This window comes from Clinocottus analis, unplaced genomic scaffold, assembly GCF_023055335.1.
Source record: "Clinocottus analis isolate CAN_PGR_092001 unplaced genomic scaffold, fCliAna1.0.p SCAF_4, whole genome shotgun sequence".
Classification (NCBI taxonomy): domain Eukaryota; kingdom Metazoa; phylum Chordata; class Actinopteri; order Perciformes; family Cottidae; genus Clinocottus; species Clinocottus analis.
In genome coordinates, this window is record NW_027176153.1 from 5,273,631 (window position 1) to 5,291,701 (window position 18,071).

Consider the following 18,071-nt stretch of genomic DNA (forward strand, 5'->3'; position numbering starts at 1 on the left):
TCGTTACAGAAGCATTAATGAAAGAGTTAAACTCGTCGAGCTCTTCAGCCTGACTCATGTTTAGGATTATCATCTTTTTAGTCAACTATTTTGTTACATTACAATAAAGCACGATCAAGTTGTGTGGTGTTTCATAAACTGTTGTCTACATATTTTTATGATCACATTATAATCTGCATAAATTGATATGAGACACACATATGACACACATCGTTATTGGGATAACGTATATAATTCAGCAGGTTTGAAACTAAAAAGACAGTTTAGTAGCTTTGTACTCTCTGTAAAATCCCTTGGGTTCACTTTCATATACCTTCGTTCGTTTCTATTCCAACCTTGTTAATAAAGTAATATATGAACCGGGTTGTTTAATCGTCTGCATGACGCAACACTTTATTGTGGTCCGAGATAGACTACAACGTTGTAGTTTCACCGCGGCAGACAAACCGACGTCACTAAAATCGCCTGCCGTCGCGTCATAACTAGGTCGCTTAGTGAAAGTGGAGAATGAATATGTATTACAGCAAGAGAAAGATACTAATGATCTGCTAAACAAGCCTTTTACAAGGACAGAACTTCTCAAGAAAACCAGAATAAAGTAAATCCGGTAAAGTTTGCGAAAACCCAGGGAATTATAGACCAATAGCATTCACATCATATACATAACATCATATCTGTAAATAATGGAGAAAATTATAAATTGAAGATTATCTTATCATGTAGAAAGTAAAGGGTATTAATCCAGATATCAGAGTGGTTTCAGGAAAGTGAGTAGTACAACAGATACAGCCATATGTTTGGGACATGAAATAAGCACATAAATAAAGAAAATGTGGTAGCGGTCTTCTTTGAAATAGAGAAGGCATATGATCTGATGTGGAGAGAAGGGTTATTTATGAGACTTTGCAAATTGTTTATTAGGGGTTGAATTTATAGATGAATCAAATATTTTATGTATTACTATATAACATATAGTTATTGAAAATGGAACTCCAGAGGGTAGTAAAGTCAATCTACTATTCTCCATGATGATAGATGATGTGTTAAGGAAAATAGAAAATGGGGTTGTCACTTTTTGCAAATGATGGGTCAGTTTAAAAGAGGGGAGGACATATGGAATTTACCATAAAGAAACTGCAGAGGCCACAGTGAAGAACACTTTAATACCCTACTGGGAAGAGGAGAGGAGAGATCGACAGTAGCACAGAAAGCAACAGGACTGGACATCGTTAAATCATACTTCAGTACAACAGTTCCATTGCTAGCAATATAGCACTGCGGATACTTCCTGATGCAGTAGACTTTGTGTTATTAAAAAAGAAGAACATGGGTTGAGGGGGTACTTTTACGGAGGCTCATTGCATTCACTGGATAACAAAAACAGACCTCTGTACAATGCGCTTCCGTAGTACTTTAATTGGCATACAATACAGACACGCATTCGCAGGTACCACAGGTACTGTATGGCCAGGTTTTTACAGATGCATCAAAGAGTTTAGTGAACAAGGAAATAGCATTTATTGTTCCAGACTTGAATATCACAATAGATAGAATGATCACGGATGAATTATCAGTGTACATAAAAGCGCGTTAGATGTTGTCATGATGCGAGCAAGAGTCAGGTTAAAGTAGGTCATTTTTCAATTTCCATCCATCCATAAATGAATGAATGATCCACACTCCATACCAGTTGGTGGCGACAATGCATCAATTAACTAGTTGTTTGCCAACCGCCAATAAACCTCAAAGAAGAAGAAGAAGAAGAAAACTGTCAATCTGATCTGGCAACATTGGCACTGTCGAGCAGTCTGCGTTGGGAAACAACGCGTTTGGAATTCATTTATTTCCGTCGATTAGTCAGCAGTCACACTGACGCTGTACAGTACAACAGAACAGCTTGTTATCAAGCGCGACGTCTCTTTAACCTAGCATAGGTAAGCTAGCTGAAGCTACTGCTTTACTGACATTCAGTGGCACAGGAACATTAGCAGCTAGATAGTTAGCTTGTAGATATTCCAAAAGCCGAGGGGCCAGGATGCAAGAGGATTATTTGTGAGGAACGACCCCATCCACGGTATGTCCCGACCCAAACACTTGACCGTCTGTTCGGCGGGCTGCTGAAATAATGTTACACCAGCTAACGTCAGATGCTATTCGAAATTGACTTCCTGGAAGGCTAAGTTAGTTCGCTTGTAAGTCAACCAGGATAGTCCCCACTTCAAATGCGTTGCAATGCCAGTCAGAGGCATTGGACTTACTGTCTTTTAACGTCCACACAAGTACACAGACTGGTGGTCATTTGACTGACGTGAGATACGTTAGCTTACATTAGCGTTAGCTATGTGACGTTTGGGGATGGACCTTCACAAAGGCTAGGTTGCGCTCATACTATTTACCGCTGGCGTTAACTTAATCGATTTCAGCTGAATGTCTCGCTTTTCAACTTTAACTGGGGTTGTGCTTGTGTTACATTTACTAAGTTGACGTTACATCGTTTTTAAACAAATAAAATAAGACACCCAGACTGTGACGATAGGGTTACCTTCAAACTGTGTAAAAGGTCACAGCTGACTAATGGCCTCCATGCAGCCTCACTAGTTCTAGAAACGTCACAATCACTTTCATCTCAATGGAACTGCCGTAGAGGTAGTTGGGAACGTTTACTGCTTTAGAGAAGACTCGTCTATACGTTTCTGTTTTTACTGACGCAGTCAGAGAGCTGTCAGCCCAGAAAGTCATTTCTGAAGCCGCAGTTTGTGTTTGACTATACTCTTCTTGATGTTTTGTTCATCCAGTAAGTCCAGTATATGTTTATATGCATCTATTACTGAAGACTAAACAATTAAAGTACATTCCAGAGGTGGGAGGGAAAGAGAATTTGCCCTATCTTTGCTGCAAATATGTGTGTTATTGTCTTTTACGTGAGGATTTTTGAAAAGATGTGCTTATGAGAGTGTTCTTGATGTTTTATTCCATGTCCAGTGCCATGTCTTTGGTTTTCCCTCGACCCAATACCAACGCAGTCCACGGCAAGAAGGATAAGAGACTGATGGCGGAAGTGAATGCATCACCACTCAAACATTTTGTCACAGCAAAAAAGAAGATCAACGGGATCTTTGAACAGTTGGGGGCCTACATCAAGGAAAGCGCTTCCTTTCTAGATGGTACCCTCCTGTCTGCATTTTCTCTTTAACCTTTTTTACACATTGCGCACTATTGCCATATGCATTTATGACAATTAAATATGTTTGTCTTATATCTCAAGTCAATTGATGATTTTGATTATTGATAATACGACTAAGGTCGGTGGAATTTGTTATTGGTACAGTATGGTTTATTAGCTCAATACAACAATGTCAGTTACATCAAAACATCCAACACAGGCATGCCTAACACAACAGACACAATGTATTTACAAGTTTTTGTAAAGTGCATTGAATCTGTCTGGGTCAGTGAGAAGTGTTAAAAAATGGATTGCAGTGGTCTCCATTTTTTTAAATTATAGATTTGACTTTACATTATTCTACAGAGAAAGTCAGGTCAAATGATTATATAACACATTGAAAATGTCCTATTAAATTGAACAAATGTTTTTCTTTAGAGATTTGTTGAAATGTTTACATTTTAATGTAATCTGAACCTCCACATGTTAGATACTTACAAAAATGAAGATCTGGATCCAGTCACCACAGAGGAGCAGGTCCAGGAGGTCCGAGGTTACCTTGCTAAGGTGGCAGGGATTGGAGAAGTGCTGGCCCGCAGGCATATGAAGGTGGTCTTCTTTGGGAGGTTTGTAAATATGCTTCTTAGACTCTGTCAGATTTTAGAACTTCCTTTATATTGAATTAAAAAGACTTGGGTTTTATTGCAGAAATTTTTGCTTTTATAATTTTGTTTTTAAATTTAAGGTCACATATTCTTTTATGGCTTTTAAACATAAGTATGTGCGCTCGGTTTTTCTACGGACCCACAAAGTGTCAAAAAGACCATCCTTCCACTTTTTCTCCTGCTACATCAGAAAAGCTGTGTAAAAACCAGCATATCAGGTGGATCAGTAGAAACCACCTCTAGCTTGGTGACTATGCCCATGGACAGTAGAGAATAATTAAGTGTGTTTTGAACATGATAGCAAGTAAAGTTGTTGTACAAGAAACTGCATTTATGAACTTTAAATTGATTTTTGTTCCAAGTCTGTGTAGTTGTAAAGAAAAAAGAATTGACCTGAAACTATAGTATTAAAAACAACTTAAAGTAAAGCTGTGGAAACACTGCAGGCATTGCTGACCGGTACGCTATTTGTTCTATAGGACCAGCAATGGGAAGAGCTCAGTGATCAATGCCATGCTGTGTGACAAGGTGCTGCCATCTGGAATAGGACACACTACCAACTGCTTTCTGAGGGTGGAAGGCACAGATGGCAATGAGGCCTTCCTCCTTACTGAAGGCTCGGAGGAGAGGAAGAGCATAAAGGTCAGCAGAGTTCACTGAGTATGCAGGTCAAATTGTCCCCCTACCTCCAAACTCCACAACACTAAGTTGAATGTAGATCTTTGCTGTGTACGTTTACCCATTTGCTGCTGCTGATGTATGTATTTATAGACGGTGAACCAGCTGGCCCACGCTCTCCACCAGGATGAGGACCTGGACGCCGGCAGCTTGGTCTGTGTCATGTGGCCTAAAGCAAAATGTGCTCTGCTCAGGGATGATCTGGTGTTGGTGGACAGGTCAGACACAAGTGAACATTCTATAATCAACAAATGAATTTCCGTGTGCTATTATTATCTACTTGATGTTATGTTATTGCAAGAATAGTACAATTACGGCAGTGTTTCCCCTAGATTTACAGGCGGTGAGGGGGCAAGGACACAAACACTTAAAGCAGTGGTTCTCAAACCTTTTTTTTAATAACATCATATTGTGACTCCATCTGTGCTTTTTTAAATAGAAGAAAGAAAATTGCATTAATTTTCAAGTAAACCAGATTGCTCCATCAGACCAAAACAAATTGCAATCACTGAGAACAATGATAATAAAGTTCTATCCGTGCAAATAAATAATTATATTTAGTTACTAGTAAATAACTTATTGTGAAAACAATAAGCTTATTATTTTTTCGCTAAACAAAACAGAATTTGTGTAGATATGTGTCAGCTGTCAGATTTTACTAGTATTAGTAGCTGCAGTAAGGTGCTTTCCTCGACAAATCTTTTTAAAACAGGGCTGTAGACTCTCAATTCATGCTGTATTCTGTTTTGAGAGACAGAACAGCAGAAAGGATACTCCAGTGTTCCTCCCAGGAGACCTACTGTTGCATCGTCATGCATCGTCACCCTGGGAGCGTTTATAACACAGCTATAGCTGTCTGCTTTTCACGTGACATTTTTCTACGCTGTGCGTGTGCGTGTGTGCACGCCTATCAAGGCGGAACTCCGCCTTGCGCGATACAGAAAGCAGAGAAGAAGTGTTAACGTGCGACAATGTAGAGACAGAAATGACAAGCTGTCGTGTAAATACGGTCAATAAAATACGGCCGTTTAGTCTAGCCTCATACCCCCCCCCCCCGTCCCAAAACCTGCTGCACCCATTATCAGACAAGGAAATGATCAAAAAACGTCAAGTGACGTTTCCTACAGAATCTCCTAAACTACAACGTTGTTTAACTTAATTTAAATTACTAAAATACAGTAAAGACTTGTGTGAAGAGCTCTATCTGAACAGAAAAAAATGTTTATGTAATTACATAAAACCCGTAACCTCAAAAACCTTGCCATCACTTTTCCATGCAAAAGTAACTTTTCCGGGATAAAAGTAACTTTTCTGCGTAGGAGTAACTTTTTACCTTTCTGTTAATAACTACACTTCACAAAAATAACTTTACCTAATATGTAATTATATTAAATATACATTGTGTGTCGTCATAGACATGACCTCGAAAGCTTACGACATTTGATAAATACAAACCTGTTTGTAATAGGAGAATAATGCCTTTCACTTTTCTCTTGCCTAAAAGCTGCCACACTCACTCGCAATATCTACTGTCTGTTTTCCCCTCCAGCCCAGGAATCGATGTAACCACAGAACTGGACAGCTGGATCGATAAGTTCTGCCTGGATGCTGATGTATTTGTTCTGGTGGCAAACTCTGAGTCCACACTGATGCAGACGGTGAGACATGATCGCTGAAGACTGTAGTTGGAGACATCAACTTCAGAACTGTTATATGATAAGATAGTGGAACAATCTGCCACACTGTAGTAATGTCAATGCAAAGCTAATGTTTTACATACATGTTTTTTTAAAACAGTTGTAAATGATGTCTTCATACAGGAGAAGTCCTTCTTTCACAAGGTCAATGAGCGACTCTCCAGTCCCAACATCTTCATCCTTAACAACCGCTGGGATGCCTCAGCCTCAGAGCCTGAATATATGGAGGAGGTCAGTCAACAGGCAAACATCTACGACTGGAAACGTGACACCATGTTTAACATTTTGTATGGTGTATGCATGAACAACTGGTAAAAAACTCTTGTGCCATCATACACCGGTGGTTTATGCAGCTTGATGCTGCAGGTATTTTTTGCCCCTTCTTCATTCATAGTTGTAGTGTGTTTTGCCGTTTGTACATTTCTTCCTTCTGCATTTACGCAAACATTTAGTATAGATCCCATGCAGTATTTTTATAAATGAGACCACAGGTTAATTTAACATGGACAACGAAAAGAAGCTTCGGAGTTCAACACATTAGCTCCTTTTCAAATCATGATAATAATACTTGTATTTGAGTACAATATCTTAGTAGTCCTTCCACCACTAGTACTAGTCAGTGCATTGGGTCTCTTCCTGCCTGCACTTTCATGAGTGAGTCAACCCCCCCTCCCACACACACACTCTCTCCTCACTTTGCATTTCATAATAATGTGAGCATGTGTACTCAGCCGTTGCTATGTTGAGAGATATACGTATGCAATAGATATGCTCTGAATATTGAATGTTAATAATTTAGCACGTTTTTGAAGATGATATTAGTGTTCATTGGTACTCTGAGAGAGCAACACTGTGACTAACTAAAATGTGAGGTTGTAACTATACACTCAAAATTCTTTATGGGAGTATGTGTACAAGATGGTACAGTATTACTGCCTGCTGACTCAGAAGTAGCCATAGATTAGGCAGATGATCAGCTTAACTGGTTTTATCATTACCTGCACTCCATCTGTTCTGCTGGAAGTGACCCAAGGATCACTGCCTGCTTCACAGTCTTCTGCACTCCCTGACTAATATCCTGTATCTAGTTTTGAACCCTTGTCAGTGTTATGTAGCCATGTTGATACTTCAGTTAACAGACTTTATTTGCCTCGATTTGGAAATATTTTGCTGTTGACGCTGCACCCTAATTGAAATTAGTTTCTGGTGGTTCCATTCACAGGTTCTTGAATGACTAGATGGAAAGATAGACAAAGACTACAATAGTTTACTTTTGTCTTATCTTTCCTACACATTTTCTACAGACAGAAATGTATGCCAGCAGCTTGGTGCCTCTGTGTTGAACATTATTGGAGCAACAATGATAACCAAAGTGTGTTGTTGTTTCAGGTCCGCAGGCAACATATGGACCGCTGCACCAATTTCCTGGTGGAGGAGCTAGGTGTGGTGGACCGAGCCCAGGCCAGTGACCGGATCTTCTTTGTCTCTGCCAAGGAAGTACTTCAGGCACGTGTCCAAAAGGCTCAAGGAATGCCTGAAGCAGGTGGGGATGCTTGTCTGTGTGGATTCTGATGGCGTTTCTAGAGTCATGAAAAACTTGAATTTGAAATCATAAAAAGTTTTGAGTGGTGAATGTGGCTCATTGCTAGAGCAGAGTCGTCCTTCATTCAAAGGATCAGTGGTTCAATCCCTGACTTAATTAGTCCATGTCAATGTGTCCTTTGGCAAGACACTTAACCCCGATTTTTCCCTGCGGGCTGTTCTTGCGGCAAATTAATGTTAGCTAGCGCTGATGGACAAGTGGCACCTCGGATGGTAGCTCCTCCCATCAGTGTGTGAATGTTAGCCAGTCCCGATGGGCAGGTGGCACTTCACATGGTAGCTCCTTCCATCAGTGTGTGAATGGATGAATGATGACATGTAGTGTTAAGAGCTTTGAGTGGTCAGAAGACTAGAAAAGAGTTATAAAAGTACAGTCTATCATTTTGAGAAAAGCCATGAAAAATAGTTTCATAGATATTTGCATGTGGTTCATTGATGTTCAGCTTTAAACATGAATCTTGTATTGACCATACAATGCCAGAGTAGACAAGCCATCCCTCAGGTCATTTATGATCATTGGTGTACGAGGCCACAGTGACTGGAGTGACATACACATGGACTATACTTACCATAGCTTTGAAAAGACCACTCTAAATAAATAATATTCTCCAGTGTCTTACAGTATTATGTATTGTTGTCTTGTTTTAGGCGGAGCGCTTGCTGAGGGATTTCAAGCCAGAATGTTTGAGTTTCAGAACTTTGAGAGGCGATTTGAGGTAAGATCATTATGCCTGCATCAACTCTGAATGAGATTATAATAGGTCACATATTTTAATATGAAGATATATTTAACAGAAAGTCATCTACCAGTTATGCTTACCCTGAAGAAACCCACCGCCTCCCTGTAATTTTCTCTAGCGCCAGATCACAAAAAGTCATTTAAGGTTCTCTTTTCTCTAGAACAGGTATACACCTTGTTCTGTTATTAAACAAACTAAACGGACATATATTATTGATCGGATCTACAGGACAGCTTGTCATTTCTGTCTCTACGTGGTCGCACGTTTACACTTTTCCTCTGATCTCTGTATCGTGCATGGCGGAGTTCCGCCCTGATGCGCACAGACACGTGCGCGCACAAGTTGCTCTCTTCGACCCGGAGTAGCTCTCCTACTCCAAGTGAAACGAGCCAAAGTGCTTATGTCTACCCAACAACGAGCCTGCTGTCTCACACATTACTGAAGTACAAAGTACACAGAAATTAAAACTAAGTCATTTATAAATACATGGAGGAATGCCTGTACTTTTGGGTAAATTGTTATGGTACGCCATTTAGAGGTCACGCTGCGCATGTGCCGATTTCCGCGAAGTCTCCGTCAGGTCGTCTTTTTTGCTGTTTCGTCTCTCAAAACTGGGGGGGGGGGGGATCTCAGCTCAACATGGAGCATGAACTGAGAGCGGCTGTATCAAGTCTACAACCCAGTTTAAAAAGTATGTGTAGAGGAACACAGTAACACTGACTTCCATGATGGCCAGTGGTGAGCAGTTTCCCCCCGCATCCAGTATTTGTGTACAGAGAAAGGCCTAAGTTTTCAGCCTAGAGACGACTTGACTAAGATGGCAAACTAACATTTTCCTGAATGTTAGTGGTTCTTTTAAAAATAACTATTGACTACTGAAACTTGAGCCCTACTTGGCTTCTATTTCACAACAATGTCTGACCAAGCAGTTGTTGTATGTTATTCATTGTGTAACATTACAAAATAATCCATAATTCAAAAGGTAATCTCATTTGGACTTGGAGTTGGTAGGTATCCAGTGAGTCAAGCCCATCCATTGTTTTTGAGTTAATGTATGGATTGTCGGCCTGTCTGCTTTATAGGAGTGCATCTCCCAGTCAGCAGTGAAGACCAAGTTTGAGCAGCACACAGTGAGGGCCAAACAGATCTCTGAAGCCCTGCGCCGCATTATGGATTCTGTACACATTGCTGCACAAGAGCAGAGGTAGGTCAGGTATTAAACAAAGACTGGAAAGCCAGATCATCTGCCCTCAGATGGATGCCTCCATTTTCTACTGTTTTCTACTGCAAACCAAGTCTACCTATGGATACTAATAAAGTAACCAAACCAAATATAACATCTGGATTGCAAGAGTAACAGTTCACTTTTTAAGCACTCTTCATCCAGAGATGTAATGATATGGATACATAATTCAAATAGACACCATCTTCAACGTACAATGTTATCAAATAGCCATAAACTGTGTGTGTGTGTGTGTGTTGGTAGGATCTACTGCCTTGAGACCAAAGAGGACCGCCAGGACCGATTGGAGTTTATAGACAAGCAGCTGGACTTGTTGACTATGGACTGTAAAGCCAAGATCAAAAAGATTACTGAGGAGGTGGAGAGACAGGTAAACCCCAACATGACCTCATAAAATACTTGCTTTTTTAGCAGCTGCATTGAAACACCTAGGCGTTAGTTCCTAAATCTCAATGGCGATTTGTGGAATGATGTAGGATCTAATTATTTTCTCACTTCTCAAGTAAAAGTCAAAAAGAAAAAACTTTAAGTTCAAGTTCTGTTTTCCTTGGTTCCAACAGAGGGAATGTTTTTATTCCTTCTGTCTGCTCATGTTCAGGTGTCCAATGCCATGTCAGAAGAGATCAGGAAGCTTTATGTGCTTGTAGATGACTACCACATGGACTTCCACCCATCACCAGTTGTGCTCAAGGTCTACAAGAATGTGAGTTTGACACAGATATTCAACAGAAATTATTTTCCTTAATGTCAGCATCACGGAGCTGGCTGAAACTGAGGCCACACCTGTCTGTCTACACCCAATCCTGTTATTCCTGCACATTTAGATGTGTGTTATTGTCATGGGTTTGTGTACACAACCATACTATGCACCAGTGGCGGGCCTTGCATTTTCTACCTGGGCCTTTTATGCATTCTTGCTATATATGCGAGAATAATCTGGCAATCCTTTAACGGCATTAACTATTTGATTATGCATTAACTGGATGATGTTGGTTTTTTTGCATTAGGCGGGGCTTAAAAAAGGCTTTAAATCTCTCCAGACGACGTAGTTCAAACCTGGGCGTCTTACGGCTCGCCCAATCTGGCCCGCAGGAGGTCACTCAAACTTGAAAAATAAATAAATAAGATGCACGCTATGAAATAAGATGCACAGTATGAACGCATTACGGTGACACTGCTTTTTACTTTTTGTGATCGTCTTCACTCTGGTATGAAACTCCAGCGATCAGTCCGCTCAGCTGCAATGCCCAATCAAATAACAGAGGAACAGTGAGGGCGCGTATACAGCGTTAAAACACTTCCTGGAAGTCTGCTCTCGGGGCTCCTCGATCATGACTCCTCCGATTTCCCTCCTCGCTCCTCCGAGCCGAGTAAGAGCTTTGGGACGGCCTTCAATATAGCGGCGCAAAACCACTTCCGGTTCAGTCGAGGAGCGAGGAGACGGCAATTTAGAGACTTGGGATGCACCCAGTCTCTCTGCTCCTCCTTAGTTTCTCCCGCGACTGTGTTTGTTTGGGATAAATAAGATGTCTATGCAGCAAATAGGTTTACGGATGCGCTCCTTAGCGCCATCTATCGTCGGGTTAGGGTTATAAGATGTTTTGTGACGGACCATTTCACATTAGGCCAAGGAAAAAAGCTATTTGATATTACAGAGTATAAAGTTTTATATATAATCATATTGTATTTATGAAATTATAGCACAAGAATAAAGACAATTCTTAACATATGCATTGCTATCTCAGGACCATGTGTCAGCTACATTAAGGTCAACTAAACATGCATCTATGCCGGCCTTGATCCCTTCTCGAATGTGTGGCTCATGGGATAGTGGTAGTGACAGCAGCCCACTGCACCTAGAATGCTAAGTGTGGTTTAAATGCAAAAACTTATTATTTAAATAAATTAACTTGGCAAAATAAGAACGTCATTGCAAAACGCCCTAATATTGTGGCGCAATATTTATTTTATGGCAAATATATATTTTTCATAATCTTCCTACAATATCTGTATTTTTCACCAATTTCTCATCAGCTTTACATGATGTATTAAAATTAGTCTATTAGTTTACCGTTAACTTCACATTACATTTCATTTAGCTGATGCTTTCATCCAAAGCGACTTACGCTCAAAACACATCGACTAACCATCAATCCTCTAATTGAAAGATGGGCATGCTAACTACTGAGCCACAGCCGGGTAAACATTTCAGTGGAACAGAAATATAGATTTAAACTGTTATGTGATGGACATCGTATGTCAGCAGTTAATTTTTCCGTTGTGGGTGTTTTTGTTTTAGGAGCTCCATCGGCACATAGAGGATGGTCTGGGCAAGAACATGTCAGAGAGATGCTCCACTGCCATCACCAGTGCCCTGCAGGCCACACAGACCGACATGATCGGTATGAATCGTCCCCCCTGTCTCCACGGCACAGGCTCCAATTGGCTTTAATTTAGGAGCATAATGCATGTAACACTGTTTACTAGGACTGGTATCCTTATGTGGAAACATAAGGATACATAAATATATGCTGTGTGTGTGCGTGTGTCCGTGTCCACAGAGGGTCTGAAGCCCCTGCTGCCCAACCTGGTCAGAGAGCAGGTGGACAAGCTGGTTCCTCGTCAGTGCTTCAGCCTCAGTTATGACTTGGCCTGTGACAAGCTTTGCAGTGACTTTCAGGAGGACATCAGCTTCCACTTCTCTCTGGGCTGGACCATGCTCGTCAACCGCTTCCTTGGGCCCAAGAACACCCGGCGGGCCCTAATGGGCTACAACGACCAGGTAATGCCTGCAGGAATATAAACCCCCTCTCCCAGATCACTTAGACAGTACCTAGATGTTCTTGTTGGACTGAGTGAATGAAGCTTCTGGAGAGCAGACTTAATCCACCTAATTGCAGAAATTCTTTTTTCGTGAAATATAATAATAATTATTATAACTACTGAAGATGTAATATCCAATTATTTTCAAAATGTACACATTTACTGGGAAACAAATCTCAGGAGACCCGTTGTTTGTGTGAGCGGTGTAATGTCTCTTGCGCTGCTCGAATTGCACCACTCAGAGGGAACCGACATTCCAGCCTTATATCAACCAAAAAAAGAGGCCTAACTTGAGGGAGATTTTGGTTATCTTCGAAATGACATGGGAGTTGTTGTAAAAGATGGATATCCAATTTGCAAATTGTGCCGCAGTACACCGGTACTGTCCAACACTTCAAACATCTTCAAGATAATAATTACACGTAACTAGCTGCTATACTATGGTTTAAACTAGGTTGTGACTAGTTCACTTCACAATGTGATCCTGTTTACTTTCGGAATCTTACAGAGATATCATATTACTGGCTTCGGAGGACTGTCGTTCTCTCTTTCTCTATCTGTATCTTTTGCTCTGTGTCGCCACTGTGTTGAAGTAACCACATGTTCCACTCTAAAAACGGGATCGAGTTGTTGATGATAATAACTTTAGTTCATTTCTATATTTTATTTCACCTAATACCTTCTTTTTTCATAATAACATTGTAGCATTGCGCTGGATCAGGACTGTCAGTAGAAAGAGTCACTATGCTCTGTGCTGTTCTCAGCTGTGTTCTCACTGCAGGTCCCTCGACCAATGGCCCTGACTCCGGTCAGCACCAGCATGCCTCCATTCCCACAAAGCTCCGTGACCCAGGAGGAGCTGATGGTCTCCATGGTGACTGGTCTCGCTTCCCTTACCTCCCGTACTTCCATGGGTGTCCTTGTGGTTGGCGGCGTGGTAAGGACACACACACACACACACGCACACACGCACACACACACACACACACACACACACACACACACACACACACACACACACACGCAGGAAAAGGCTAGAAGACGGAACTTGAGTTTTAGGGTTTTTTCTCTGTTGTGTTTAAGTATGATGCATGTTTTCACATTCAGTTTACCATACACATTTGAATTCCATAATACAAATCTTATGACATTTATTATGCCATAATATATTTAGTCTTCATAATATTTATTATGAAAACTAAATATTGATCTATATTTTCAACCAAGCGTGGATAAATATGGACCTAATACTCCATGCTTTGTTGTTTTCAAGTCATTTCCCTCAAATAGCTTTTGTACACCAGGACAACCCATCATCCAACCTAATCTTGACGGCGCTAGATCGTTCCAGTGTGTGGTTGGATATCAGAGGTAGGAGGGTACCGTTAAGCCAGACCTAAAGCTTGGTTGGTGTTTACAGGTCTGGAAGGCAGTGGGCTGGCGTCTGATCGCCCTGTCCGTGGGTCTGTACGGGCTCCTCTACATCTACGAGCGGCTCACATGGACCACCAGAGCCAAGGAGAGAGCCTTCAAGAGACAGTTCGTGGACTACGCTAGCGAGAAGCTTCAGCTCATTGTCAGCTACACCGGCTCCAACTGCAGCCACCAAGTCCAGCAGTGAGCAATAATAATGCATCAGATTTATGTAATGAATTTGAAATAAAAACGCGCAATCTCTTTATTATAATTCTGCCTGACCTTGTTGGTGTCCCCTCTGCCTCTGCTTATAAAGGGAGTTGGCAGGTGTGTTTGCTCAGCTCTGCCAGCAGGTAGATGTCACCCGTCAGAATCTGGAGGATGAGGTCACTGACATGAACAGCAAGATCGAGCTGCTCGACAGCCTTCAGAGCAAGGCTAAGCTCCTGCGGTAAGAACCTCACCACACGCAGTGTGCAAATACAGACAGACAGATCCATGGGGAGAGTGGTGGTGGGCGAATCACAAAGGAATACTACACCCACAAAATGACTGAAGTGTGTGTATAGCAATGACTCACCGTGTGTTACATTGAATACTTAAAGAAAATCCGTCTGCCCTGGAAATCCTGAAGAAACCATTGTTTTTCTTGCATGCTGAAAAAATCAAATCAAAAGACTGAGAAAAGTCTTAATGAATAGAAGTAACATTTTGCTAATCAAGTGCAGCTTGTGCTGGAAGACCTCAACGGAGCCAGGTCTCTGTGAAGATTTCACAACAGTCACCGACTTCCTGTCGCTGGATTCAGCAAAAGTCTTATGTTGGCCCTCTTTTTTTTTTTCCTGCGACTAAATATCAGACTGCCAGCAGCCTGCTGGGTAGTGGAGTAGCCTCAGGCCCTAGGTGGCTCGACTTCAGACAAAAATGTGATCATGGTAGAGCATGTACGTACATGCGCTGCCAGCATGATAAGAATAACTTTATGGTCTTGCTTAAAGATGCTATGTCCATGTCACAGTGTGTGAGGTGGATTTCAATCTGTGCCATACTGTATGACTTCAGTGTTTGGGGCGTGTAAAATGTGTACCTGCTAAGAAACTGTTGGGTTTAGAAGAATCTTTCCTTTCCATCTTAGTCACTCTGTGATCACATGTTTAAATTTGTACAGCAAATTCCACGGCAGAGTTGCTGTCATTAACTTGTATTTATAGCCCTTTCAGACATGCATCTTGTTTTATACATCTAGATATTAATATGTGTGTTTTGTTGTGTTAGGAACAAGGCTGGCTGGCTGGACAGCGAGCTGAACATGTTCACCCAGCAGTATCTCCACCACAGCAAGTAAACCCACACAACATCCGTCTGAGGGACTAAGCAAGACCAGAGGGACAACTTGGTTTCCCCTCAAGTTGACACACTTGTGTATTGTGAAGTTGAAAAAAGAAAATAATTCACAATGATGTGTAGAAAATAATGGGAAATAGAAGGGATAGTTAAGATATCTGATAGGAGTGAAGGAGTTACCGGGTGGCTGTATGGATACATGGACTTACTGTGGGAGTTAAGTGAATTAGCTATTTACAGGAATTAAGTGAATCCCCTTCATGTATTTTCTGATGCACATTTTTCATGTTCCGTTGTGTACAAAGAGCATGAACCAGAGGTCTCCAGATGGCTGATCGACCTGACCCCACAGCATTAGTACAGTCTCAGCTCTCCTATTAACACTGTTGAGTGACTTGTTCCGGCTTCTGTTAGAACTCCCACACTTCTTTAAATCTGAGTCCAGTTACCTCTGCCATATTAACTTGTGTAGATTGGATTATATATACATTTTGAACACTGGGCAAGTGCCATGCTGAAGTAATAAGTAGACCATGAGAGTGAATGAAAGAAATGATCCTATGTTAGTGGGATAATGCGACATATTGTATTCCTCCTATTGCAGGCCTTTCTTCCAGAATGAAGCAGTTAGAAATGATCTTAGTGGAGGTTATCACTGGAAAAAGAACTGTTGTATAGACATGCTCACAGTTTTCATTTCACGCGTCAAGAAGGAAAACTAGTTTTCACCCTTCAAGCTTAGGTCTGAGAGGAGCACTTGGAACTGATCTTGTCTGTGCACACATGACAAAATGTTTTATTGGACCTTGTCACTGCTAATCATGGTCTGCACCTCTCTTATACATGATTTTATTGAGTTGCAACAGTTTGCATAGTTACATAAGACAAGGAGCTAACTTCAAGATCAGAAATAAGACTTATTTCTGGATTGATCTTTTAGGATAGCATCCCCACGTCTCTAGAGCCTATGAGATTTATTAGCATCCAAGTAACACAGTAGTTATGCCAAATATGTGTCCGGTTATTTGGAAACTGTCTCTGTTAGAGTTTTCCCCAAGAGAGCACTGGAGTTCATGTTTACGCTGTAAAATGTCCCAATTAGCAGAAATACAGATCACTATTCTTCAATGACCAAATTTAAGAGTTTCTCCTCAGAAATGTGTTTATGTAAAAGAATGGCCTTAGTTTCCGATTTAATATCATTATGAGCCTATAAAATGCACTAGTGGTTGGTCTCTGCTCTGATGCTTTACATTTTATGTTCTCAACAGCAAAATGTTGTGATGTTTTCTAAACCTCATTATGGAGTTCAGGGGGAATTTGATGGCCAGGCACGCAGGGAAAAAATGAGGGTGTGCAACTTTTTTTTCAGATTTAATAGCTGACTTTTCTCACTAATCGCAAATGACTTCAGAACATCTTTCATGCAGCCCAATTTCTCCCATACATATCTAATAAACCCTCTTTTTTTAAACCAAATGTTTTGATGTGAGGTGGAAGCACTGTTTATGGCTTCCTCAACATCTTGTGTATAATCACTACTCAGAACGTTTCTTTGTTCGTAGTAACGTTTTTGTCTTGCACTGAATGTAGATGTGGGCCAGTCAGAGCTCTGTCTGTCCATATCATGTAAGATTTCACTTCAAGGAAAAGATGTAGGAATCTGAACTACATGTGAGGCCGTATGTAAGGGTAGCCAAATCCAAACAGTTGCCCTTTTTGAAGTGAAATTGTGCTCTTGCTTCCTAAAATATGTATATAATGTAATTTAATAATTTGCCTTTCAATTTAAAACAATGGGAAGTGCTGAAGAAGACAAAACCAGTGGATGTGCCTGAATCTGTCCAGTGTACAAGATCTTGGTTGATTGGGCCATGCTGTAAATGATACCCATACACTGTGTTGCCAAATGAGCAGACGGCTGCCGTACAACACTTCTTTTAGAGTCAAGATATGCACTTTATCAATTTGCTGCTTTTTGAATTTATTTTTCTTCCATTGTTTTTACCCCCAAATCTACTTTACCCTCCACAAAGTAGTTGTGTTTGGCTTCAGGAAGGTGAAGGGACCTGCATGCAGTGGCTATTGTAGTTTGTTGTCCAGTTAAAATGTTGGAATATATATATATGTATGGATGTAAAAAGAAATAAAGATGACATCATGTAAGAGAGCTGTCTATTGAACATTTATGAAATAGTTTCTGACTCTAAACCAAATATTATAATGTACTGTGAAGATGTTCAGTTGAAACCAACAGCTGCAGTTATCCTTGTAAACCCTCGTTGAATTCAGTTGTCATCAAATGTCTTGCTTGGTCAACTGATAAGTGTTTTTTTATACTATTCCCTCTAAAAACCTTGTAAATTGCACTTTTTATTTTAAAAACACTATTAGCTGATACACACATGGACACACATTGTTGGTACCCTTCCGTTAAAAAAAGAAATGCCCACAATGGTCACTGAAATAACTTTAAACACAAGTAATACTGTGTTTTATATGTGTAAATTAATTAAACACCTTTAATTAAACACAGGTCAGCTCCAGTCAGAGAGATGCCACAACTAGAGGGCCAGTAGTCAGAGAGGTGCCATCACTAGAGTACAAGTAGTCAGAGAGGTGCCACCATGAGGGAGCCAGTAGTCAGAGAGGTGCCACCACTAGGGGGCCAGTCGTCAAAGAGGTGCCACTATTAGAAGG

The 18,071-nt window shown here is 40.8% G+C and overlaps 1 protein-coding gene across 1 annotated transcript; it reads left to right on the forward strand.

Moving 5' to 3' along the window:
* Positions 1-1,748: 1,748 nt before the first annotated feature.
* On the forward strand, positions 1,749-17,539 carry mfn2 (mitofusin 2). Its single transcript, XM_068597713.1, has 18 exons — positions 1,749-2,074; positions 2,983-3,164; positions 3,654-3,789; positions 4,308-4,470; positions 4,600-4,724; positions 6,056-6,164; positions 6,327-6,434; positions 7,593-7,746; positions 8,454-8,521; positions 9,628-9,749; positions 10,032-10,158; positions 10,387-10,491; positions 12,088-12,190; positions 12,350-12,570; positions 13,393-13,548; positions 14,032-14,228; positions 14,344-14,478; positions 15,303-17,539. The coding sequence occupies exons 2-18, from the start codon at positions 2,987-2,989 to the stop codon at positions 15,370-15,372; spliced, it is 2,277 nt and encodes a 758-aa protein (XP_068453814.1). The 5' UTR covers positions 1,749-2,074; positions 2,983-2,986; the 3' UTR covers positions 15,373-17,539.
* Positions 17,540-18,071: the final 532 nt, after the last annotated feature.

Bases quoted from the DNA above. Each gene is read 5' to 3' on its own strand.
- mfn2 (XM_068597713.1), top strand. From the start codon at position 2,987: ATGTCTTTGGTTTTCCCTCGACCCAATACCAACGCAGTCCACGGCAAG. The intron at 3,790-4,307 runs GTTTGTAAATAT...TTTGTTCTATAG, and splicing joins AAGGTGGTCTTCTTTGGGAG to GACCAGCAATGGGAAGAGCT. The intron at 13,549-14,031 runs GTAAGGACACAC...TGGTGTTTACAG, and splicing joins TCCTTGTGGTTGGCGGCGTG to GTCTGGAAGGCAGTGGGCTG.